This window comes from Balaenoptera acutorostrata, chromosome 4, assembly GCF_949987535.1.
Source record: "Balaenoptera acutorostrata chromosome 4, mBalAcu1.1, whole genome shotgun sequence".
Lineage (NCBI taxonomy): Eukaryota > Metazoa > Chordata > Mammalia > Artiodactyla > Balaenopteridae > Balaenoptera > Balaenoptera acutorostrata.
This window is the reverse complement of record NC_080067.1, coordinates 138,794,983-138,820,368: the sequence shown is the minus strand read 5'-3', so window position 1 is coordinate 138,820,368 and position 25,386 is coordinate 138,794,983. Positions and strand designations below refer to the sequence as shown.

At 35.8% G+C, this 25,386-nt stretch overlaps 1 protein-coding gene across 4 annotated transcripts in view; it reads left to right on the top strand.

The window, feature by feature from the left end:
* Positions 1–25,386, top strand: part of SCAF4 (SR-related CTD associated factor 4) — a 59,873-nt gene that overhangs the window by 23,500 nt on the left and 10,987 nt on the right. Inside the window, exons 4-19 of one of the 4 annotated variants that reach the window (XM_057545022.1) lie at positions 1,189–1,350; positions 2,510–2,645; positions 2,972–3,111; positions 3,747–3,917; positions 8,301–8,506; positions 8,861–8,969; positions 10,777–10,941; positions 11,467–11,552; positions 12,228–12,418; positions 13,354–13,454; positions 13,905–14,018; positions 14,870–15,026; positions 16,867–17,024; positions 18,395–18,560; positions 18,650–18,736; positions 18,893–19,084. In XM_057545022.1, the coding sequence (XP_057401005.1) occupies positions 1,189–1,350; positions 2,510–2,645; positions 2,972–3,111; positions 3,747–3,917; positions 8,301–8,506; positions 8,861–8,969; positions 10,777–10,941; positions 11,467–11,552; positions 12,228–12,418; positions 13,354–13,454; positions 13,905–14,018; positions 14,870–15,026; positions 16,867–17,024; positions 18,395–18,560; positions 18,650–18,736; positions 18,893–19,084 (2,341 nt within the window). Of the gene's footprint in view, positions 1–1,188; positions 1,351–2,509; positions 2,646–2,971; positions 3,112–3,740; positions 3,918–8,300; positions 8,507–8,860; positions 8,970–10,776; positions 10,942–11,466; positions 11,553–12,227; positions 12,419–13,353; positions 13,455–13,904; positions 14,019–14,869; positions 15,027–16,866; positions 17,025–18,394; positions 18,561–18,649; positions 18,737–18,892; positions 19,085–25,386 lie in introns of all 4 variants that reach the window. The other 3 variants (XM_057545021.1, XM_057545023.1, XM_057545020.1) reach the window with 3 other exon arrangements.

Sequence of the window (25,386 nt, the reverse complement as noted above, 5' to 3'; positions counted from 1 at the left end):
TTCGTAGAGTTTTTCCAGCTTGCCCCTGCTCCCATCATAATTAAACAGTTTTTCACTTCTACAGTTACATGGTGTGATTAGCACACGTCTTTCTCAGTAAAAGACTGAGAACAGAGGCTTACTTAGACATCCTTGTCTTCTCCCCCAACCTGGAGCTGTGCCATGTAGTACACACTAATACATGTGTGTGGAAGTGTCTCTGGTCCATGGCCACTTAATACTGGCTGAGAGGTAGGAGTTAGAGCTCCACCAGACCAAAAAGTATAGTCAATAGAGGTTTTTATAGTAGCAAGTCAAAGTACCAGTAAATAAAACGGAAAAAAAAATAAAATTACCTATATGCCACCACCCCAGTTATGATGAATATTTACTCATGTTTTAGTATGTACATGTACATTTATAAAAGGAAAATGGAGACATAGGCTGATGGATAACCTGCTTTTCCCACGGAGTTTATTATAAACATCTACAAAGTATTCTAACATATGATTGTTTTTCACGATTTACTGAGCCAATTCCCTATTACTAGACATTTCACTTCAGTGGCTAGCCTTGTGGAAAAAATTCAGAGGCATCTTAATTGTTTTCCTTAGGATAAATTTCTAGAAATAGACTTGATGGATCAAATAAGGGCTTTACTTTTATTGCTAAATCATCTTTCATAAAGGTTGTACCACCAGAAATGTGTGCAGGTGTCTGTCTATTCATTTTACCTTGTCAATTTGAAAGGCGAAAAATGACCTCTCCTTTTAGTTTTTGTTTCTCTGGTACTGTACTTTAATAGAATTGAAATTGATATGTTGTTAAAATGATCTCCTTGATAATTTTAAAAGGTAAAAATTATTTTTTTGAGCAGGATGAATTACAGCAGAGATTTATCCATAATAAGTGGATTTGTATGGAGGTGGCTTAGGGATTGGTAAAGTAATGTTGATTTGGGGAAGTTGTGCGTGGGGAGACAGAGGGATCAGAGAAAAGTAAAATATTGGGGGTCTGAAGTATCAAGAGAATGGCAGTTCTGTACAGACCCGTGGGAAATTTGACAAGCTAGCCAGTGAGAACTAAACATTCAAGTAGTTTCTAAGTAGAAGTAATTCTTGGATACATAGTTTCATAAAAGTGAGATTAATGGGTGTCAAATTGTGATTTGCTTTTCCTGTATTGAATTTACATCTTTAATCTTTGTAGTGTAAACCAGAATACAAGGTTCCGGGATTATATGTAATCGACTCAATTGTGAGACAGTCTCGTCATCAGTTTGGAACTGATAAAGATGTTTTTGGGCCAAGATTCTCTAAAAACATAACTGCCACATTCCAATATTTGTATCTTTGTCCATCTGAAGATAAGGTATAGTTTATAATTTTTAAATTAAGTTTGTATTCTTGTTTTTGTTTCTACTTAAATCTATTTAAATGTATATTAGATATTTAAAGCCTACTGTATTACTAGAAAGATAATCATAAACTTGAAACAAAACCCAGTTTTTTCTATAGTAGTCATATCTATTTTCTTAGGAAGTCTTTCAGGAATGTTGTATTGTTGAAATATAAAAGGAACACAATCTTGCTTTAAGAAGACATTGTTGGAAAGATTTCTTGTGGTTGAATGGTAAAGAAATTCTGCAAGTAGAGGAGAGCAATGCTTATCTCAGATTGTTGCGTATTCCAAAAGGAAGGGACCAATAATTGATGGCTTTCCCCAGCATATAGAGCTGCTAGAGCGTAAATGGTATTCATTAGCAATCAGACTACAGTATTTAATTCCTCACATTTATAGCTGGTTTTACTATGTACTATAAAAAGATAGAAAAACATTATAGACAGAAAACTACATTCCAATAGGTGGGAGAAATGCACTGGTAAACTCAGAATAATGAAGACTGGAGACTACAATAAACGGCATATAAATTTGAGTGTTATGAATTCTGTATTTATATTCTTGAAGGAATGCTCTTGTGGGGGAAAGTATACAAGAGAAAAGAAGATCATTCCTTGAGTAGAAATAAGCGTTACAACCATGAATAACACGTTTTCTCTGGATCTCCTTCATGTTTACTAGTCCACAAAACAATTTACCTAACAATTACAGGCCAACAATTGTCTTAAATATTTTAACTGTTATAGTCATCCTGGAAAATTCTTCACTTCTCTAAGATAACTGGTTGTTTTTTTGTTTCTTTGTAATCATAAGTAAAATATAATGGAAACTTCAGATACATTTTTAAGTATTATAATGCATTTCTTTTGATTCTCTAGGTTATATTTCTTTTCTCTTTCTTTCCCCCCTCTGTTTCTTACTCTAGATTGCACTACTGAAGAAAGGTCAGTTAGTGTAATTTAACCAGGTTGTAATTCTGATGATAGATTTTTTTTCTGTTTATGAAACAGATATAGCATGGAAATATTAGCCTGGGGTGTTTTTTTTTTTCATCCTCTTTTTGTAAGAGGTATAATAAATTATTTATGCAAATATTTATCGTATATTCATGTTTTCTCACACATAACAGAGTAAAATAGTTCGTGTGCTGAACCTTTGGCAAAAAAATGGAGTATTCAAAATTGAAATTATTCAACCGCTTTTGGACATGGCAGCAGGAACCAGTAATGCCGCCCCAGTAACAGAAAATGTTACTAATAATGAAGGTATGGCAGGTGTATCTGTGAGCTTAGAAAATGGTATAATTTTTTGTGCATGAAGTGTTTGGAGTCTATTTATAGTGATGGAAGTTTTCTATAAGAAGGAAACTTGAGTTTACATCTTGGAAGGTATAGTTTTCTTCCCATAATTCTTATTTCTAATAAAAGTATTCAGTGCTTGTTACAGTATAGGCTGTATTACCATAATCTGTATTTTTTACTGTATGTTAAACTAAATGGAGTATTATTTTAGTAAAGAAGCTTAATGGAGATTAAAAGGAATATTTATGAGTTAAAGTTTACTGAGGGCTTAATGATCTTTTCTTTATTAGGTTCACCTCCACCTCCTGTTAAAGTTTCTTCTGAACCCTCACAAGCCACTACAAACTCCATACCAACTGTACCACAGTTGCCCAGCTCTGATGCTTTTGCTGCTGTGGCCCAACTGTTTCAGACAACTCAAGGTCAACAGGTAAACTGCCTATCCAAAGATTAAATTGTTTGCAGTTAGGTACTGTTGTCAGTTCTTATTTTTCATTCCTAGTTAATGAGCACATTGTGGGGCGGAAATATTTCTACTTTTCAACTAGAAAGGCCTTTACTAGGAAGGGAAGGGATACTACATAGGGATAATAGGGGAAATGTGGGAAAGGTGAAAAACAAGGGAACAGCACACTGAGAAATAGCAGTACCCCTTTGGAGAGAACTGCGGAACTGCTGAGCGGTGGTATTGTTGCTCACAGTTCTAGCATTTCCAGTTGATTTCAAAATTATTTGGATTGGTGGAGATGATTTTTTTTACACTTTTTTAGAAAACATATTTACCTTGTTCACAATTCAGTGTATTTTCTCTTTTCTCTGACCATCATTTTCTACTGTTGGGGTATCAGCATACATTTTTAAACTTAAGTGACACATCTTATATCCCTGATAACATTCATTCACAATAAACTTAACCGTTATTAAAAGGTTGGTTCCTTTCCAGTTTACTCTGTGCCTATGCTATTTTGAGTCACCATTAAGGTTTTTTTTTAGTAAATTAACTTTTGATACTGTGATTATACTTTATTATGTGGTTTATCAGTCTTCCCATTCTTTAAGCTTCAGCAGATCCTTCAGACTTTTCAACAGCCTCCAAAACCACAGTCTCCCGCCATTGACAATGCTGTGATGGCTCAGGTTCAGGCTATCACAGCTCAGTTAAAGACAGCTCCTACACAACCACCTGAACAAAAAGCTGCTTTCCCCCAACCTGAACAAAAAACTGCATTTGACAAGGTATGCTTCTCTCACATAACCCACCCCATTGTTTACATCACTCAACTTGGAATGTGGAAGTTACCCCTTCTCTAGCTTCTCTGGCTTGTTCATTTTGTTGTTTTGTGATTTGAGGGATTTTCCCCCTCGACATCAAAACATTGATTATTATTCCTGGTTAAAAATCTAATATATACTCATTGCACATTTTCAATATAAAGGAAAAGTAAACAGTGTAAAGGAAAGTAAACAGGGGAACATTCACCATTAACCCCCATACGTGAAGGTAACTACTGTAACATTTTGCTGTATATCTTTTCAGAATTGATTTCCTGGATATATGCTTTTCTTTTTTAGTCATTATATATGTGTGTGCATATATAAAAATATGTGTGTGTTTTTAGTATATATATACACATATATATACATACACACTGTTTCTAACTTGCTTGTTTTGATCTTAATCCTCTTGTCTCTTTGTTGTTGTTAAGGTAAATAGATGTAAATCTACACATTTACTGAGTGCTTATTAGGAGTATTCCATTACATGGACACATCACAATTTAACCATTCCCCTATTGATAGACATTTAAGTTGCTTTCTCTTTTCTGCTGTTAAAAACATTAGTTACCGTATCTATAATATGAGGGTTTGGTTTGGTTGAGTGTCTTCCCAACTTCTCTGTTGGGCCTTCGTTATGTTTAAGGAGCTGCCACTAAGGATATAGGTGTGCTGAATATGCACAGCTTAGAGCTTCCTGTTGAAATGTTAGCCCAGACAACTCCACTCTTGTCTGTTTATGTCATGTCTATTTACTGGATTTATGACTATATACAATTTCATCTCATTTTACAAGTTGCAGTGCAAAAACCACAAAAGTTTGAAAATCCTAGAACGAAGTATCTTTTAGTTTAATCATCTCTAAAATTTTTGATTCTTTCTAACATTCTAAGATACAATAACTTTATTGCTGGTAGTCCAAATTAAGAATCCATATGGTAATTACTGCTTGTTATTCTATCTTAGTGATTTATGAATGACTACTTATTAAAAGAAGGCTGGATAAAATTTTTGAGTACAAAAGAAATACATGCTTTTAGGGAAAAAAAATGCAAATAATACAGAAAGTTCTAAAGTAAAAAGGGAAATCAGTTCCACTCTGCTTTGAACAGATTTGTGTATGTTCCCATCCATATGTGAACATAAATTGTTATGTATTGTGGTTTTGTTTTTTAGTCTTCTGTGTTGTGTTGTGATTAGGAAAACTCTCTGAACTTGTATTAAAAATTCTCTTTCTTCTAGTAGTTTTATATTTTTGCTTTTCATGTTTGTCTCAATCTATCGAGAACCTATTTTAGAATGTGGTTCAAGATAGTTAAATCTTTATGTTTTGGAAATAGCCAAGTCTCACAATTTTTGTCATACGTTTAATTCCCATTTGTTTCTGTGTCTGTCACTGGACACTGTTCTGTCCCACTAATATCTTTGTTTATTTCTGCAACATAACAGTTTAAACACTTGCAACTTGTATTTCATTTCTAGATGTGTTCTCTGCCCTTACTCTTTTTCAGGCATTCTTTGGCTATTCTTGGGCATATGTGTTAGGCTTCTCCAGAGAAGCAGAACCAGTTATACACACAGACACACAAAGGGGAGAAAGGGAGGGATTTTCTTTAAGGAATTGGCTCACACAGTTGTTGAGGCTGGCAAATTTGAAATTTGTAGGTCGGAGTGGCAGGCTGGAAATTCAGGTAAGAGTTAATGCTGCAGTCATGAGTCTGAATTCTGCAAGGCAAGGTTTTCATGTTGCTGTCTTGAGAATGCCTTCTTTGGGAAACCTAAACCTAAGTCCTTGCTCTTAAGGCCTTTGATTGGTTGAGGCACACCCACATTATGGAGTGTATTTCTTTATTCATAGTCTACTAATTTAAATGTTAGTCAGTTTCTTTTCCCTTGCTGCACCATGCAGCTTATGGGACCTTAGTACCCAACCAGGGATCGAACCTGGGCCCTGAGGACACGGAGTCCTAACCACTGGACTGCCAGGGAATTCCCAGTGTTTTCTTTGTTTTGTTTTGTTTGTTTGTTTTTGGCCACGCACATGTGGCTTGCGGGGATCCCCGACCAGGGATTGAACCTGGGCCCATGGCAGTGAAAGTGCAGGGTCCCAACCATTGGACCGCCAGGGAATTCCCTGTTAATCACATTTTTAAAATACCTTCACAACAACATCTTTATTAATCTTTGACCAAACAACTGGGCACCATAACCTGGCCAAGTTGACACATATAATTGATCATCACAGGATACTTTACCAGATGAACTTTAGCATAAATTTTTATGAATTTATAGGTTAATTTAAGAAGTACTGATAATTTCTTATACAGAATCTCAATGTATTAGATTTTTAATATGTCTTATACATTTCTTGTGTCATTTATTCTCAGATGTTTACTCATTTTTCATGTTTAGTGTTTCATAACACTTTTGTTTAGTTAATGATGCCATACAGGAGAACTACTGATTTTTATTTTCTGTTGTAAATTATCATGGTATTAGAAGCTTAGTTTTCTAGTTGTTCTCTTAGATTTTCTAGGCTACTAAATTTGACTTTTCCCATTCAACATCTAGGCCTGTTTCTTCTTCTTTTCTTACTGTTCTGGTGGCTAGGACTTCCAAAAAAGAAATGTTGAGTAATAGCAGTGCTACTGACATGCTTATTTTGTTGTTAATTTGAATTGCAACTAATCCTCTAGTGTTTTATCTTAAGTGGGTTGGCCAACGTTTGTTAGTTACATTAAGTTTAGAAAAAGGAATTCTGTGCTTTTCCTTTGACTATAAAGGTCTATTTTAAGCTAGTCAAACAGCTGACTGGGAACAGTTTTTCTATTTTGGCTGCTTCATAGATCTTCAGTTTCCTAAAAAGCAACAGAAATGTCTTTTTAGATAGTAGAGATCTCAGTTTAATTTTTTAATTGCTTCAAATCTTCTCCCAAAGCAATAGGTATAAATCGTAAAACTTTAAGGAACGTGTCTATATGCGATAAACTGCAAAGATCATAGACTTTGTGGGGTTTTTTGTAGACAGTTTAGACCCAAGTTTTAATTTTGGCTCCTGTCATTGACTCTGTCTTGATGTTGAGTTACAGTATTCATTGTGTACCAATGTAAAAGAGCTATGGTAGTACCTATATTTTTTTATTGCCATGAGGGTTAAGTAAGCTAATGTGCGTAAAGCAGCAAGGTGCCTGGGCCATGTTAGATCGCTTGGTTATAATAAGAACTTTTAGTAACGTGGCCTAGAATTATGAAGAAAGAAACAGAAGTGTTGTCCAAGAAGGGGACTTCCTTTCCTAATTTAGAAATCTGTTGTCCAGTAAAGTAGAACCAGAATTTCCAGGCAGAACTATCACAGAACAACACAAATTTAGGAATTTGAGGTTGGAAATCGATGAGCAGGAAGGGCACAGCCTGAGAGAAATGACTGCCTTGTTGGATGCCAGAGACTGAGGGCTTTGAGGTAGAAAAGACCATTGTCCACAGCCTAATTGTACATGTATTAACTGTACAGTCTCGGTTATGTTTCTTAATTACCCGAGCCTTAGTCTCCTTCCTTGTCTGTAAGAAGAAGAAACTATATCTACATTGCATGCTTCTTTTGATGATGAAATATTGTGTATAATCTACCAAAACACAGTAGTGGTTGTGTTACTTTCATTCCTTCTTTTCTAATAAATGTAACCATATTTTAAATGGCTCTTCTTTCTAGACATGTGATCCTGTGAAGTGCACTGATTGGTTTTTTTGATTTTTTTGTTTTTGTTTTTTTTTAATGAAAGTTTCTGGTAATCTAAGGTGAGCTGTGAAGTTTTAAGAAAGAAGCAAGTGCACAGGTAGACTTTGCAGCCCTGTCTGTGCCATTCTCTTTTTTCTTCTTCATATTCTCGATCAAGCAGCATATGGACATTTTTCTATAGGCATTTATAATGATTGGATAAGATGGTCTTTCTTTTTGTACATTTTACAAAGCCGACTGAAAACGTGTACCCATTTTCACGTGTGCAAAGTTCCAAAAGTTTTTAGTCTAGGAAAATAAATGTTTGAGTAAAATCTTTCTATCACTAAATTAGTTATAAAATCATATAGAAAATAGTCAAAAAGAAAACACTGTACTTAGAATTGGAGAAGAAAAACAGAATTTTTTAAAGTGTCTTTTCAAAATGGCATTTGTGTAAAAATTGTGTATGAATTAGGGTCCTAAGAGGCATGTGGGAAGGTGAAATTGTACATGACAGCATTGTGGGATTATAGATGGTGGTGAATATCTGTTTTTATAAAGTTTTTTGTTCAGTGAATCACAGTCTGAATTTTAAAATGGAATATTGACATACATACCTATTCCAGAAGCTACTTGATAGATTTGATTACGATGATGAGCCGGAAGCTGTGGAAGAAGCAAAGAAAGAAGATGCTGCTGCTGCCGCCGCCGCCGCCGCCGCCACCGCCACCACCGCCACCACGGCACCTGCTGCTGCTGTTGCGCCCTCTGCACCTGCTGCTGCTGTACCTTCTGTTGCTGCGACCACTGCTTCTCCTCCACAGGCACCCTTGTGAGTTGCTTTCGTTGGATTCCTCAGCAGATAGAGATTTGGTAGTCATTATAAGGCATAATGCAAGTAACACTTAATAACGAAATCATTTTTCATATAGTCGTTTAAAATTCTTTTTTTAAGTTGTGGTATTTGGGGTTTTCTTCTGAATGGAGAGGAGATCCTGTTAGATTTACAATAAAAAATGACTTTTGGGAAAAATGCTGTATTTAAGTTAATATAGGCAAATATATGATTCAGTAAAATGTTGATTATTAATAACTCCTGAACAGCATTCTTTAAGTTTCTGTAGTATAAATGTGGCTAAGATTCATGTGTTTTCGAATGGGTAAAAAGACTACTCATCTTTTTTAGTGGATTTCCTGGAGATGGCATGCAGCAACCAGCATATACCCAGCACCAAAACATGGATCAGTTTCAACCTCGAATGATGGCAATACAGCAGGATCCAGTGCACCATCAGGTAGAGGCATTTTTCTTATAGCTGAGTTTTAATAACTGAAGATCTATTCATTAGAGCATATGGGTTGCACTTCCCAGACCGCTGTTACTTAGCTATGTGCATGGCTAAATAGTACTATAGCTGCAGTAAAAGCTGTTGAGCACGTAACTGATTTGAGTTGCTTTTTGCTTTAATTAAAACAAAGATGCTAAACATTACATGCTAATAATTTAATAGGCATTTTTGTTTAAATAGTTTAGAGAGAGATTGTGGTTCTATTTCAGGGAACTGGCCTGTTTAGTTATACAGCTCTTTCCCTTGTGAGAAACCTTTTTTTTTTTTTTTTTTCCTTTTTTCTTTTTTAATGTTGTGTGATTCAGTGCTTTAGAGGGCTTTCAGCTCTTCAACATTCAGGAATATAGTTTGAAATCTGCAGTAAAAGGAGCACAGTATACTGGAGAATTGAAGGAAGTTAATAAAGGTTTGTTCGTTGGGTTTATTTTAATAAATCCTCTAATTCAGAGTTTTCTAAACTTGACCATGCATCTAAATTATGGGGTTAAGGAGGAAAAAATACAAATCCTGGGCTTCTGGTGCTACAGTCAATCTAGAGAATATTTATTTATTTATTTTTAGTTGTGTGGCGATTCTGTTGTACAACCAGCCTTTGGGAAATACTACTTTATAGACTTACTTTAGAAAGTGTTCTAAGAAATCTCTTTAGAATATATTCATTTTCTTGTCTGTATCATGTTCAGTCCATTCTATTTACAGGCATACATTGTTTTATTGTTCTTCACAGATCCTGCATTTTTTACAAATTGAAGGTTTGTGGCAACAATGTGTTGTCAGATGATTGTTAGCATTTTTTAGCAATAAAGTGTTTTTTAATTAAAGTATATATGTTGGTTTTTTTAGACATAATGCTATTGCACACTTAATAAACTACAGTATAGTGTAAACATAACTTTTATATGCTCTGGAAAACCAAAAAATTCATGTGACTTGCTTTATTGCGATATTCGCTTTATTACAGTGGCCTGGAATCGAATCTGACATGTGCCTGTATTTGGTCATATGAAATTGATATTGTGATTTTAATGACTTGCTGATGAATGAAGTTTGAAAAATATTTTGTAAGCCTGTTTAAAATACAAAGAAAACCTATAAACTTATTTCCTAATGTTTAACAATTACTGAAAGTTAATAATTTAGAAAGATATTTTGTGATACTATAATGACATTACAATTATACTTTTAATTCTATTAGCGTTGGAATGTCACATGTAGAAAATTGTTACACTGTGGCATAATACTCTCATTATTATGATATTTGAAACCCTAAATATCGAACCCTAAGTATTATGTATTACTGGTTCTCAAACCCTAGGCATGTTGGTTGAAAACTCCCCATGGAGTAAAATGTTTAAAATAAACCTGAAAGTCAGTGCTTCTAGCCACTTTTCCTCCCCCCAAAGCTTAATTGCCTTTAAAGTTGAAGAGAGTTTGCGATAGAGAGTACCTCTGAGTTTAAGTTCAGTCCGTCACATTGCTTCCTCATATAAATGAAGTTATGTTTTTAAATTACAAAACCAGATCATGTAGTCATAATTTTAAAATGAGTTGTAGGATTTTTAACCTGTATTCTTGGATATATAACAATTCTTTGGATAAAGATTGTACCAATAGGAATTGTCAGTCATGGTTGCGTGTCAGGTTTTCCTTGATCAAAATTTATTGAAGATATTTTGGTTTTATATAAAGTAACTAAGGTTTTTTTTTTTAATTACTTAAAGTCTGCTCATACAATTTTTTTAAAAAACAAAAGGTTCCACTTCCTCCTAATGGACAGATGCCAGGATTTGGCCTTCTTCCTACACCTCCGTTTCCTCCCATGGCGCAGTCCGTGATTCCTCCAGCTCCACCCGTGCAGCAGCCTTTCCAGACTTCCTTTCAGGCACCAGGTGAACCACTTACACAAAAGGCCCATCAGGTAAAACTTCATTCTCAGATTGTTGATGATCTTTATGGTTCCCTTGATTTATAAGTGGATTGCTGCCTGTTGGCTTGTTATCTTCCATTTTGAATATGAAGAAAGACTATTACTTTGGGCACAAATTTTCCCTCTCTGTGACCTAAGTTTTTCATTTGGAAAGTGGACATAATACTACAAATTTCCATACAGTTTGTGAGGATTGAGATAAAGTATAGAATGTTTAAACAGTGCCCAATTCACTGCTTTAGGTGATGGTTGGTAAACACAGTATGTAACTTTTACAAAATAATTTCCAGAAGCAGATCAGTATTTCTTCTAATCTTGTAAACCGTATTAAAGTGTTCCCACTCGTGGCCAGTCATTATTAAACTAGTAATTTGGTCTCAAGTAACCAAAAGAGAACTTTCAGGGCAAGAGATTTGTAATTTAGCATTTTTTAGACTTTTGTCCCGTTTTTTTCTATTTATAATTTCCACTTTCTCTTTTAATGATGGGTTTTATGTTTTGTTTTTCTTTTTAAAGGAAATGGAAGTAGAACAACCTTGTATTCAAGAGGTTAAACGGCACATGTCCGATAACAGAAAGTCAAGATCTAGATCAGCATCCAGGTAGTTTATAGAAAATGTTAATCCAAATCTGTATGTCTTAGGAGACAGAATTTAAAATCAAGTTGGATTGTTTTCAGATGCCCAGGACTAATAACACTTGGTATGTTTGTATGCATGTGTGGATTGGGGGTAGGAGAAGTATTAATTTTAAAAAACTAAGTCATCTTAACCCACATTTTCCCCCTTTGAGTTGCTTTAATGCCTACTTACAGATATACATGGAATCGTAAGATTTATGTATTCAGAGTTCCTTTACCAATTTATCAACCCAAAAAAGTGGAAAGAGAATAAGTAATACTGTAATCAGATTACATGTTTTAATTCCTACAGAAAAGACTTTACTGAGAAGATAGAGACTAGTAGTCAGTATATCTTGGTGATGACATTAGCTTCTTCACTATAAAGATGTCATTTAATATAGTACCAGAGGTATCAGAGATGAGAGAGGTACTTTTATAAGTTAGCATCCTTATTTATCTCATTTATAATATATATGTGCTTTCTAACTTTGAGCATCTTAAAAATCTTTAAAATGAATTCCCTGCTGTCAAATTCTTACGTACCCAAACATTAAATTACCTAGTTGTATTTTTTCTTTTTCAGATTAACACATGGCTTACGTTTTCTTTTTTATCCCATGTGTTAATCCATTCTCCCTTGTTCTGAAAATATTAGGTCACCAAAAAGGAGACGATCTCGATCTGGTTCTAGAACTCGAAGGTCTCGTCATCGACGTTCTCGATCTCGGTCCAGAGATAGACGCCGACATTCTCCTAGATCTCGATCCCAAGAAAGAAGGGATCGGGAAAAAGAAAGAGAGCGCCGACAAAAAGGCCTTCCTCAAATCAAACCAGAAACTGCTAGTGGTAAGTGAACATTTATATTCAAATTTCCTGCATTTTTTTTCATGTCATGAGTTTAAAATATTTTATAACCATTAGCAAAATACCACTTTATCAGGTCTTACTCGTTTGTGGTTTGGCATATACCCTTGGATTTGCTTTTGTACATTAAGCCAGCTGTAAAGCAGCAATGAGGAGTGAACCAAACTAACGATGAGGAAGTGTGTCTTGAATCGAATGTATGAAATAGAGTCATTAACTAGTTCTCCTACACATGGTGGAAAGGTGGGGGTTTTTTTCCCCCTAGAATAACTAGTGCCCTCTTTTATAAAGATTTATGATTTACAGAATGTATTAGCTTACATTATCTCCTGAATTTCATGATGTGTTTAGAATATGTTTAATAAGATGTGCTAGACATATTCTTGATATAACTCTGTAGCTATTAATGAAATCTTAATTTATAGTATAACTAGGGCATGTATAAAACTTCTGACTCTGCAAGGCTTATTACCGAGGACACAACATGAAACAAAAATCATACACATTCGACAGTTGGAAAGGAACAGCTACATGCTGTGAACAAAAGCACTAAATTGGTTGGTGATCAAGATAGTTGGGATCAAGTCTTAGCTCTTGTGTTCACTTGCCAAGGGCGATCTTGGGCAAAATACTGCTTCTCTGGCTCTAGTTTACATAGATGAAATCTTCAGATGTGTCTTCAAAAAGACCAGTTTTTTTACCAACTCATAGGTGTACCTTTCACTATCCTGGTTCCATTTCTGGAAGTACTACCACAATTTTGTAGAATTTTTAAAATGTATATGGGGTTTTCTACTTAAACTTGTGGTATCATAATGTAACTCATGCATATCTTCTTTAATGATTTTTTTCATGTAAAGTACAGTGCTATTCATTTTCGAATGTGTATATTTTTATGATTATAATTTTATTTTAAGTTTGTAGTACTACACTCTGGGTGGGACAGCTGGACAAAAGGACTACTCAGCAGGATGTTGCCAGTCTCTTAGAAGAGTTTGGTCCAATTGAATCAATTAATGTGAGTATTTATTAAATTACTTAATGACAGTAGATAGGTGTGATTAATGTTATTTTATGAAATTAAGGACTTGAAACCTAAGTTAAAATTTGCCCAGGTTTGTAGAAGATGTGGCTAGTGTTCAGGTGTTCTGAGTTCACGTTTAGCATTTAACTGCTATTTCTTGGATCACCAAGTTTAATCTAAAACCTTTTTCTAAAAAGGTTTTCTAAAAAAGTCTTTATATAACAAAGCTTGGGGAACTGTAGATTTGTCGATAATGGGAAGTTGAGACCAAACTGGAACCACCAATTTAACAAATTCATTTAATCTCCAGTTATAGAACTCTGGCTCTGGAGGGTGCAGGGGGTTTGAGTTGGGCTTGTTGGAACTGATTACTTAGTATTATATCTTGTTGCTTTTTTATTTTGTTGTTACTATATTTTATAATATTAAAATCTTTTGGAGCAGATGATTCCTCCCAGAGGTTGTGCCTATATTGTTATGGTTCATAGGCAAGATGCTTACCGTGCCCTGCAGAAACTGAGCCGAGGAAACTATAAAGTGAACCAGAAATCCATAAAGGTACTGTTTTATAGTTTATAATTCATTTCTTGTAAAACTTAATATATAATATTATGTGATTTTTTTTAAAAACTGTAATTTTGGACACTGGGGCATTACAAATGCATCTTTTTTTAAAGAGGTTATCTCCTAAGAGTTAAAATTTTAAATGTTAGGTGCATGGTAGAATTTTTGTCTTTTTTTTTAAAGGTAGGTAAGTTCATCAAGGTATTTACTTGACGCTTTAAATGTAATGTCATTTTGTAAAATATTTTGTCATACAGAAAATTTTGTATTTTTCACATTTTAATTTTAAAGTTTGCCATCTCATCTTAGAACTATGAAAAATACTCACTGAAGATAGAGGAAAAGATATAGGTACATGGGTATTCTTACTCTGAGGGGCCAGAGTCAGTGTTTCCTTAATGTTATAATACCATGTTCTACCCTTGGATTGCACCGCAAAAGGATTTTGTCTGATGTTGAGTAATTCCGAGGTACCCAAGACTTTTAAAAGTGCTCCCCACTTTCTTATGCTGAGTTGTACAGGGAACTTCAGCCTGTCCCTGATAAACTTTTTCCTATTCTCTTAAGTTTTATGCTGCCTGGGTTTGGTGGGTGGTGGATGGTTGGAAGAGTAAGGAAGTGATTGCCAGTCAGATTTCCATCCTAGGAGAAACAAAGTGAGATGGTAGGGTAACCAGTTTCCTAGCACCGAATAAAGTTTTGAGTGAGATCCAGGGATAGCCAGGCCAGATTGCTCCCTTGCTGACCAAGTCTGAGCGATTAGAATCGTGGAGAACAGTTAACTCTCAGTTTATGACATTCTTCTCCCTTCCTTTCTTTTTATATTTTAACAAATGGTGAAATAGATTGCCTGGGCCTTAAACAAAGGAATAAAGGCAGATTATAAGCAGTATTGGGATGTAGAACTTGGTGTTACTTATATTCCGTGGGACAAAGTCAAGCCTGAAGAACTGGAGAGTTTTTGTGAAGGAGGAATGTTGGACAGTGATACACTTAATCCAGGTAAAGCAGTATTTAATTTTTTTAAAAAAATTTGTCTGTTTCCTTGGTAGTGCTGTGACAAATGTTTATTCTTTGCCTTAGGATCTGATTTTTGAGATTTTTCAAATACCCACCATGTGGGTGCCAGTCTCTCCATTATAATAAACTGAGGAAACAACAGTGAATAAGACAAATGTGGTCCTTGCCCTTATGCAACTTGCATTTAGTGGGAGAGATGCAGACACAAATAATTACTGATTGTGGGCTTAATGATTAATTATAGTATTAAGTGGATCTTAGGTAGAATTTTTCACTGTAAAAACCTAACAGATCAAATGAGTCTCAAACTGAACATTGTTAGTAAAATCCACTGCTTCATAGTAATTTCTTTGAAAATGTTTAAATGTCCAGAGAAGCCATCAAAAGTAAACGTGTAAGGGGCTTCCCTGGTGGCGCAGTGGTTGAGAATCTGCCTGCCAATGCGGGGGACACGGGTTCGAGCCCTGGTCTGGGAGGATCCCACATGCCGCGGAGCGGCTGGGCCCGTGAGCCACAATCACTGAGCCTGCGCGTCTGGAGCCTGTGCTCCGCAGCGGGAGGGGCCGCGATGGTGAGAGGCCCGCGCACCGCGATGAGGAGTGGCCCCCACTTGCCACAACTGGAGAGGGCCCTCGCACAGAAACGAAGACCCAACACAGCCATAAATAAAATAAAAAAAAAAAAAAAAGTAAACGTGTAAGACAAGGAGGTGCAGTTATTTGTAGGCTGAATATTAAAAATGCCAGGTTGATAGTGGAATTGCATTGGGAAAAATGGCAGCTTGTGGGGGCATGACCTGAAGACTGACAGATAGCAGGACGAGAGGAGCACAGGGTGGCATGGCAAAGTACAGTAAATACTTAAAGCATTAAAGAACTTCAATCAGGAGGGATGATTTGAGAAGCCAGAAGGCAGTGAAACAGTGCTGGACTTTCCCCATACACCACCTCCTCCCTCCTTGGTGCGTAATGCCTTCGCTTAAGGATCGGGCTAGGCTTCTGTTCAGGCAGACAGGTATTGAGGACCTACTATGTGCCAGGCATTCTGGGAGACTTTGGTCCAGGGTAAAAAGAATCCTGCTTCTCCCTCCCAGGGTCTTTAATCCAAACAGTACACTTTTGTGGTTAAGAACAGAGACTTTAGAGCCAAATATGCCTGGGTTGAATCCCATCTCTGCCACTACTAGGCATGTGACTTTGGGCAAATTGTCTTTTGTTTTCACCTCTTGAGAAATGGGAATAATAATAGTAGGACCTCCTTATAGATGGTACTTATAGATGGTTATGAGAATTAAATAAATATATATATAGCTTAGAACGCACATAAGTAAGCATTCTTTTTGCATGTTTGCTATTGTTAATTTAAATAATTAATGTTTATGAGATTAGCATAGGCATTTCTTTAATAATAAGAATGCTCTCTGGTTTTTTGGGGTTTATTGTTTTTTTAATTTATTTTTGGCTGCGTTGGGTCTTCGTTGCTGAGCGCGGGCTTTTCTCTAGTTCTGGCGAGCGGGGGCTGCTCTTCGTTGTGGTGCACGGGCTTCTCATTGCAGTGGCTTCTCTTGTTGCAGAGCACGGGCTCTAGGCACTCGGGCTTCAGTAGTTGTGGCGCACGGGCTTAGTTGCTCCGTGGCACGTGGGATCTTCCCAGACCAGGGCTCAAACCCGTGTCCCCTGCATTGGCAGGTGGATTCCTAACCACTGCGCCACCAGGGAAGTCCTGCTTTCTGATTTTAATATCAGCATTTTAAAAATCATTTCTGTGTTTAAAGTTATAAGCTGAAATGTAAGCTTTTGTTAAATTTCTTTAACTCTCATAGATTGGAAGGGAATTCCCAAAAAGCATGAAAATGAAGTTGCTCAAAATGGAGGGGCAGAAACCTCACACACAGAACCAGTATCACCCATACCTAAGCCTTTACCTGTGCCTGTCCCTCCTATTCCTGTTCCTGCACCTATAACAGTACCACCTCCACAGGTAAGACTATTTGGGGCATTGTTTAAACTTTTAAGTGTCTGAAAGATACCTTTCTAAATCTTACTATAGATGTATGTCTAGATTCATAGTCAAAGACATGAGTGCATAGATGTACATATTAATTTTTTGTGTGTTGGTATGTCAGACCTATTATTTATAAATGCTTTTAAAAACCAGAGTAAATTTCATATTGCCTTATATCTGTCGAGATTATTCAGTGTCTTACCTCATAACCTTTTTGACTTGAGATGTGATTTTCCTGTTACATGTTAAGAGCTAAGTAAGTAATGTTTTGGTAAAAATTATAAATACTTGACCCATACTTTTATGTATGATCCATTAGATTTTTCTTTTCTTTCAGTACCTTCTTTCCTCAATTTCTCACATTAAAACTGAATCAGATAAATCTGAGCTATCACAAAACTGGGTTGCCTAGCTTCTTTATTTTTCTTAGTGTTAGGAGAAAATTACATGCTTTGATACATACTTAGCTGTGATATTTTATAAATGGAGTTCCCAAATTGGCACTCTTTAGCTGACCTTTTGGATATGCCCTTCCAGTGCAGGTTCTAAATAAGATTCAATGAATGTCAGCACTCATTTAAAGAAACCTGACTAATTTCTTAAGATTGATTATTCTTTTTTTTTTTTTTTTAACAATAGCTAACATATGTTGGGTATTTATTAAAGTGCCAGGCACTAGCACTTAATATTTATTGACTCTTTAATCCCCATAATTATGTGAGGTTGGCACTTCTCCATTTTACAGATGAGTAAACTGAGGTCTAGGGAGTGTAATGTAAGTAGCTTGCTCAGGGTCACAAAACGACTTGAAAGGGGGGCCAGGCACTTTGACCCTAAGGACCTGTGATCTTAATCACTGTGCAGATTACCAGGTAGCTTTTTTTAAAGTTGTATTTCTCAAACTTATTGACCTAACCATGAGACATTTTTTAATATATTAATATTCTAGCAGAACACCAATATAGGTGCTGGTGAATTACAGTGTGAATTTGCTGTCATAAAGTAGAGAGTAAATATGTGATTTTTGGGAATTCCTTGATGGTCCAGTGGTTAAGACTCTGTGCTTCCACTGTAGGGGGCACAGGTTTGATCCCTGGTCGGGGAACTAAGATCCCGCATGCCGCGCGGTGCAGCCAAATAGAAAAAGGGGAAACTATGTGGTTTCTATTGTTTAGGGGTAGGTGCAGATTACCACCTGTTATCTAATAAGTGTATTCACATAATAAGCACAATTTAGAGATTTCTTTTTTCTTTTTTCAACAAGGTATTTTCTTTGTCTCTACACACACTATGTGGGTGGTAGGGCGGCTAGGTATGTGGCTTCATTTTCCGTTCTTTCTCTCTAGGTCCCACCACATCAGCCGGGACCTCCTGTGGTTGGTGCTCTCCAGCCACCCACCTTCACGCCTCCTTTGGGAATCCCCCCTCCAGGCTTTGGTCCTGGTGTTCCTCCTCCTCCACCTCCTCCACCATTTTTGCGCCCAGGATTCAACCCAATGCATTTACCACCAGGTACACTAAGTTATTTGAGAAGACATTCTTTTTTTAGAGCCTGAAATAAAGTGACACAACTTCAGTTGACATTATTTTTCTTATTCTAGGTTTTCTTCCTCCTGGACCCCCACCTCCTATAACTCCACCAGTATCCATTCCTCCTCCTCACACTCCACCAATAAACATCCCAAACTGTAAGCATGATTTTCCTTTGTGTTCACTTGTCCTCTTGGAATTGAGAGTAGGAGGGAGAATGGACCAGTAATAGGACCTATAGTATGGCAAAAGAATGTTGACCAGGAGATAATTATTTATTCAGCTTCACATGTTGATGTAATTATATTCCTTAGCTACTATCGCTGGTATAAATGAAGACACTACAAAAGACTTATCTATTGGAAATCCCATTCCAACAGTGGTGTCTGGGGCTAGAGGAAACGCCGAGTCTGGTGACAGTGTGAAAATGTATGGTTCTGCTGTGCCACCTGCTGCACCCACGAATCTGCCCACCCCTCCTGTAACCCAGCCTGTTTCACTTCTTGGTAAGTTAAGTTTTTTATCATTAGTTTTCTTTCCCCTGCCCAAGTTAGGCTTTTTATATAAACAATGCTGATTTTGGTAAAATGTTCTCTGAGGCTATTTTTCTTTGAGGAAGATCTTTCTCTTAAATATGTGTACTTTAGTCTTTACCAAGAATATGCTCAAGAGACAGCCTCAAAAATGAAATCATGTTTGTTTGTCTGTCTTGAATAAAAGTTTGGATTTGCACATCTTAATTTGGTATAACAAAGTGATTAAACTAATCTCTATAAAAAGGAGTTGGTACATAGTCCATGATTAACAAAACCCCAGACATCGCAGCTTTATAAGAGAGAGCATTTCTTTAACAATGTGGGGTTTTTTCCTGTCTGGATTAATTTTTATACATTTAAAATCCCTGGACTTTGGTAGCATTCTCTGTGGGCTAGCAAAGAAATTATCTTTGATACATTGCAATAAAATGGCTTTGTTACCTGAGTGACAGTTGCACAGCCTGAGGTAATGCTTTTTCCACTGACCCCTCACTTTTCTCCTGCAAGAGTTCATCTGTTGTATTCTTTACCCACAACTCTACTTCTGTGATCCATGGAAGTGTGGTTTAGATTGTTTACATCTTTAAGAGGCCTTACCCTTGCTTGCTTGAATTATAAGTGAATATGTCATATACTTGTTATAGTGACCATCCTATAACAATTAATAAATTGTTGTATTTGAAGTGGTATTGCCAAATATAATTAACACTTGATTCTCCTAATGGGTAGTTAATTCATCCTTAGAGTTAGAATATTCTAGTCCTGTGAGCCCATTGTATTTTTCAGAGGTATGTGTGTGCAAATGTTCGCTTTCATAATCTTGGTTTTTTTAAGGAAAGAGCGTATTGGTTACTTCTGGGATGTAGGACTGTGGGACATTGGTTTGTGATGTAGGACTTTTACTTTTCACCTACAGCTTTCAGTACTGTTGGAAATTTTCACTTTGTTGCATGTACTACATTTATAATAAAAATCAATTTGTTTTTAAATGGCATGCTGTCTTCTGCCCTCTCCAAGACTGAGTTTAGGCTGATAATAAACTTGATTTTTATTTCTTTTAGTACACAGACTGGGTAATGGTAAAAGAGGATTTAGGGTTAAAATTTGTCACAAGTAATGTAGCAGTAGTCCTCATAATGATGGAAAATGATTTGTTTAATAGGAAAGTTGCTTAAGAGGTCTATGCCCTAATGGAAGTCATAGTAGAAGGAACAGTGGGAACAGTGAACTAGTAGCCAGGAAACCTTAATATCTTTGGATCTCAGTTTTGTTATGCTTCTCCCCCCCCCCCATATTTGTAATAAGATGGTTACACAAGAATCACAGAATCTAAGTTGGGTAGAATTTTCTGATCAACCTCTTTCCTCTACCCCACACGCATGCCCCTGATTGTGAATTCTCTTTGAAATGAAGTTTCCTACTCTGGTATCCATGGGTATTAGGCCATCTGAGACTGTTTACAGAATTTCATGCATTTGTGGTTTTTTTCTGGTCTTAGTAAATTCACTGAATGAATGAAAAGATTTCATCTCCAAGACTTTAATAACCGCTACTTTCGAACAACCTTTAAGAATAAATAACCCAGGGAGTTCCCTGGTGGCCTAGTGGTTAGGATTCTGGGCTTTCACTGCTGTGGCCCGGGTTCAGTCCCTGGTCAGGAAACAGATCCCACAAGCCACACGGTGCAGCCCAAAAAAAAAAAGAATAAATTACCTGCCTTTTATTTAACATTTAGGTCTTGGAAACTCTGCCCTTTATTTCTTATCACTACTGAAATGTATAATTTAAACTCTCGGCCAACATGTGAAACAAAATAAAACACAAATCAAAAGTTGGTGAGCATGAAAAATAAACTTAGTAAGCTAGTCACTGCTAGAAAAATAATTAAATTTCTTAGCATTTATCATTATCTAACATACCTGTTTGGATGTCCATCTCCTCCCACCCCCAAGAATGGAAGCTCCATGAGAGAGGAACATTATTATGTAAGCGGATGGATGGATGGTTTTCAGTGTAGGATTGTTTATACTTCACCTCTGATGATGATCTTTGTAACTTTTAAAGCAAAATACAGAAATTGAAGGCTGTTCCAGATCTGGAAAGGTTAAAATATGACATAACATAAAAATGAAAACTGTTTTGTTAAAATAGGCACTTTTAACTAAACTGCAGTAGTTTAGTTGAATCATGAGAAAGAGAGCCTTCCATTTTCCTTCAATAAGAAATCTTGAAAAGAATATCCCATGAATTTGACCTTTTATAGAAATGAGACTTTTTAGTGAATATGCAAATAAAGGAGGATTTAACCGAAAGGCTAATCAAAATTCCATCATTTTGATAAAGGAATATAGTAATTACATGCAATATTGTAGCACTAAAGGATCAGTAAATAGGTTGAATATTGTTGATGTTAACCAAGTAACAGAATACTAGAACTGAGATGCTTTCAAGTTTTCTCTTGGTGCTCTAATGTTTTCTCTTATGATAATAAAAAGCAATGTTACACTATACAGAAAACTTTAAGCCTAGAAGGTGATACTAAACTTGTTTCTTCAACTGTGAGAAAAGGAATGAAATATCACACCAGGGTGTTGTGATCATTCAGTTGGGCTAACATATATAAACAACTGACATGGGGCCTGCCACAGAGTAGGCACTCAGTGAATGGTGGGTGCTTATTACAGGTAAGGAATGTCATAGATGATATTTAGCATACCTAGAGAAGAGTACTGGAAATTCTAAAATTATATTACTTACTTGTGATTTATTTTAAACTGTTCTAATTGTCAGCAGAGGAAGCAGCCTTTTTAAGGAAGTATGTATCTTGGCATGGTTGCCTCAGATATTTCATGATATATTAGACCAAGAGATAAGTTCACATGTATTAAAGTTCCATCAGTTGGCTTACTGAGAAAATGTGTGTTAGTCATAGTGGCATTTCATTTAAATAGCACAATATGGTATCTGTATTCTTCCTATTAATGATACTCAAATTGTTTTCTTACAGTGGAAGCTAAATGTATCCTTGAGACTTAACTGAGCTCTTGGATCCTAATTTCTGAAATGTGGCAATAATATTTTTAAAGTAGAGGGGCCAAAAAAACATTTCAACAAACAGATCTTCCAAAATTCTGTTGTAGGCCCTGGTTATGAAGGAGGTGGTGGGGTGCTTTAAGGATGGCTTGGTGTTAAGAACTTTCTGAATGATCAGACTTAAGTGTGGATGTTAGTTTGGGAGTGCTGACTACCTGTTTCTGGAATTGGGCTGAAGTAGCCCTTGCTACCAGATTTGTAGAGAACTACCTCCATCTTTTAGAGATTTTGATTATTTTAGTAACTGATAATCTGAAAACATAAAACTATTCGATGCACAATAATAACTCATTATCACTTGATTTTAAAGGAATCTGTTCTTAGTACCTCACACACACTTCAAAATAGCTAGAGCAGTGGTCATTTCATAAAAGCTAAAGGAAACAGTTTACAGTTGTTGACCATTTAGGAGAGAAGGAATATTAAAGGTGATAGCAATTCAGTACATTCTCTTTACTGTATAAGTGTATGTGTTTACTTTTCCAAACTTTTGTATAACATGTATCTCTAATACAATGTACAGCATATTTTTATTTAAAATTTCATTGTAAATGTGAAATTTGGGTTACTTTGGTGTTCCAAACAATAAAAAAATACACAAAAAAATGTTTGTTTGTGTTACATATCTCTGTTGTGGTACCAGCATATCCATAATATCTTTTCAAGGAAAAAGTAAGCTAAATCGGATTCATTCCTATTGTGGAAAATTAAAGTCTCTTCTCTTGCCAGATATATTTACTCCTTAATTATTATTATACAGAGATTCTCTCCAGTTTTGTCACACTGCTATAGATGATGGTAAAATTTATAAGTAAGAATTGGGTATGTGTAAGATTGCTTCTTATTGATAATATTTGTTACCAAATATTTAAAGCAAAAGTCACAGATTGGTAGCCTACAGGCTGACTTGCTAGGCAGTAGTATGATGTATACTTCGTGCTTGATTTTCATACATCCTTGCCTGGCCTTGATAGGCATTTGATGTTCCAAAATTTGGACACTTCAAGAATTATGTAGACAGAATTGGTTTGTGAATTAAACAGGCGTGTTTGCTTTTATGCAGTAGCTATCTATGATCCTTAAGACTGCCTTGAAGATGAATAATTTTACTATCAAGTTCTGTAATTCCATTTGACTCTTGAACAACGTGGTGATGAGGGCCGCCAACTCCCATGCAGTCAAAACTCCATACATAACTTTATAGTTGGCCCTCCATATCCGAGGTCCCACATCTGCAGATTCAACCAACTACGGATCGTGTAGTATATATTTACTGGAAAAAAAAAATCTGTGTATAAGTGGGTCCATACAGTTCAAACCTGTGTTATTCAAGGGTCAACTGTACTTTAAAATTGATATTTGACTTGTGATTTCACTTAGCTTTAGATTTTTCTGCCTAGAATTTTGATACTTTTATAATTAGTAATTTTTAACACTATAAATTAGAACATTAGAGCACCAGACTACTAGTGTGAATAACATTCAAAGGAAACCTGAAGAAAATTCTCAAAAGTTTTTTTTAATGATAACACCTAATTTTTTAAACACTTTTTGCATTTTAATATTCTTCCTTATTGTAGACTTTGTTATAATATTGGTTATATTAAATTATAACCCAGAGGGGTCTACCAGATGTTTGTTTATCCTATAAAAGTGTTCTTTGAAAACTTTAAAATATTTGAATTGGTACTCTAAATATTGCATTATATTATTCCACTATGTTTCCCAAATACTCATCACAGTGCCTTCAACTTTGTATATAACATTGTTCAATGAATGTTTTAATAGTGATCGATCCACAGCAGATATTTACCTTGGATATCAATTTATGCATGAATACACACTATATTTTCTCAGAAGGCGAAGCACTTCAAACAAAACATGGAGAAGGTCTTGCACGAAAACTTGAAAGCTGCTTATCACATTGTCTCCATCTCTCTCTGCACTTCCTAGGCTGCAGAACTCCAGCCTAAAGAGTCTCTTAAGTTTAAATCTCTGACATCTCTTTGGGCCTGAGGAAGGTGGGAGGGGCAGAAACTCTGGGCTCTAGATTGCTTTTGGTAGACAAAGATAATGCTGTGAAGAATTTCAGGTAAGATTTTTTCCAGCTAACATTGAAAATAAAATTTCCTATGGATGATCTCATTCAGTGATGGATTACCAGTATATCCCAAACTTCTTGACTCTAATAGTACAACTCTTAACTCTAAGTCACAGCTGTTATACTTTGCCAGTTACAATAAAATAGCAATTCATATGCAAACAAATTCTAAAAAAAACGACTATAAATGAGCTATAGGGAAATTGACCAAACCTTATTGTACGTTATTTTGCAGAAAATCCAAGGCGTCATTTTAAAGAGACATGGTCTCTGATTCTTCATTTGAAATTATGGTTTTCATGTATTAGATTTTATCAAAACGTAATGTACCCCATGCTAAAAATAGATACACATCTTAGTCTGCCTGCGCTATATGTTATTGAAAACTCAAATTTCTTTTAGCAATCTCTTGCTACCATTCTAAGAACGATTTATTTTTGGTATAGTAATGTATAATGCAATCTAAAATGTGCTCTCTCTCATTCTTTGAAAACTAGCTCCGCATTTTTCCATTCTCCCCTTCTCCCAACAGTGCCTCCTATAAGAAACACCTGGGAGTCTTTTCAAAATAATTAGGGCCTAAATGTTGTTAACTGGTGAATCTAGGTGAAGGAAATACATGTATGGGTTGTACTGTTATTTAAATTTTCTGAAGGTTTGTAGTTTAAAAAAAAAACACTTTTAATGATTAAACAAATACATACATATATATATATATATATATATATATATATATATATATATATATATATATATATATATATATATGCCTTGGGGCTCTCAGGGCATTGGTGGGAGAGATGAGATAAGAGTGGCTGGTATATCTTTTTCCTTGTATGAACAAATTTTGAGTTAGGTCCATGCACAATGCCACAGTGACCTTCATTCGTTTGGAATCAAGAAAAGGTGGAACTGCGACTAGGAGCGGAAAAGGAGGTTGTGAAAGAACGTTGCAGCTTTTCTCAAAATTTCAGATATTCATAGGTTTACAATGGAAAGAGACTCACCGCCCTGGGGGAGAGACCTGGACCTTGTAGCCAATGCTTTTGCCCCCTGAGAGGTATCTTGTTGATGAGTT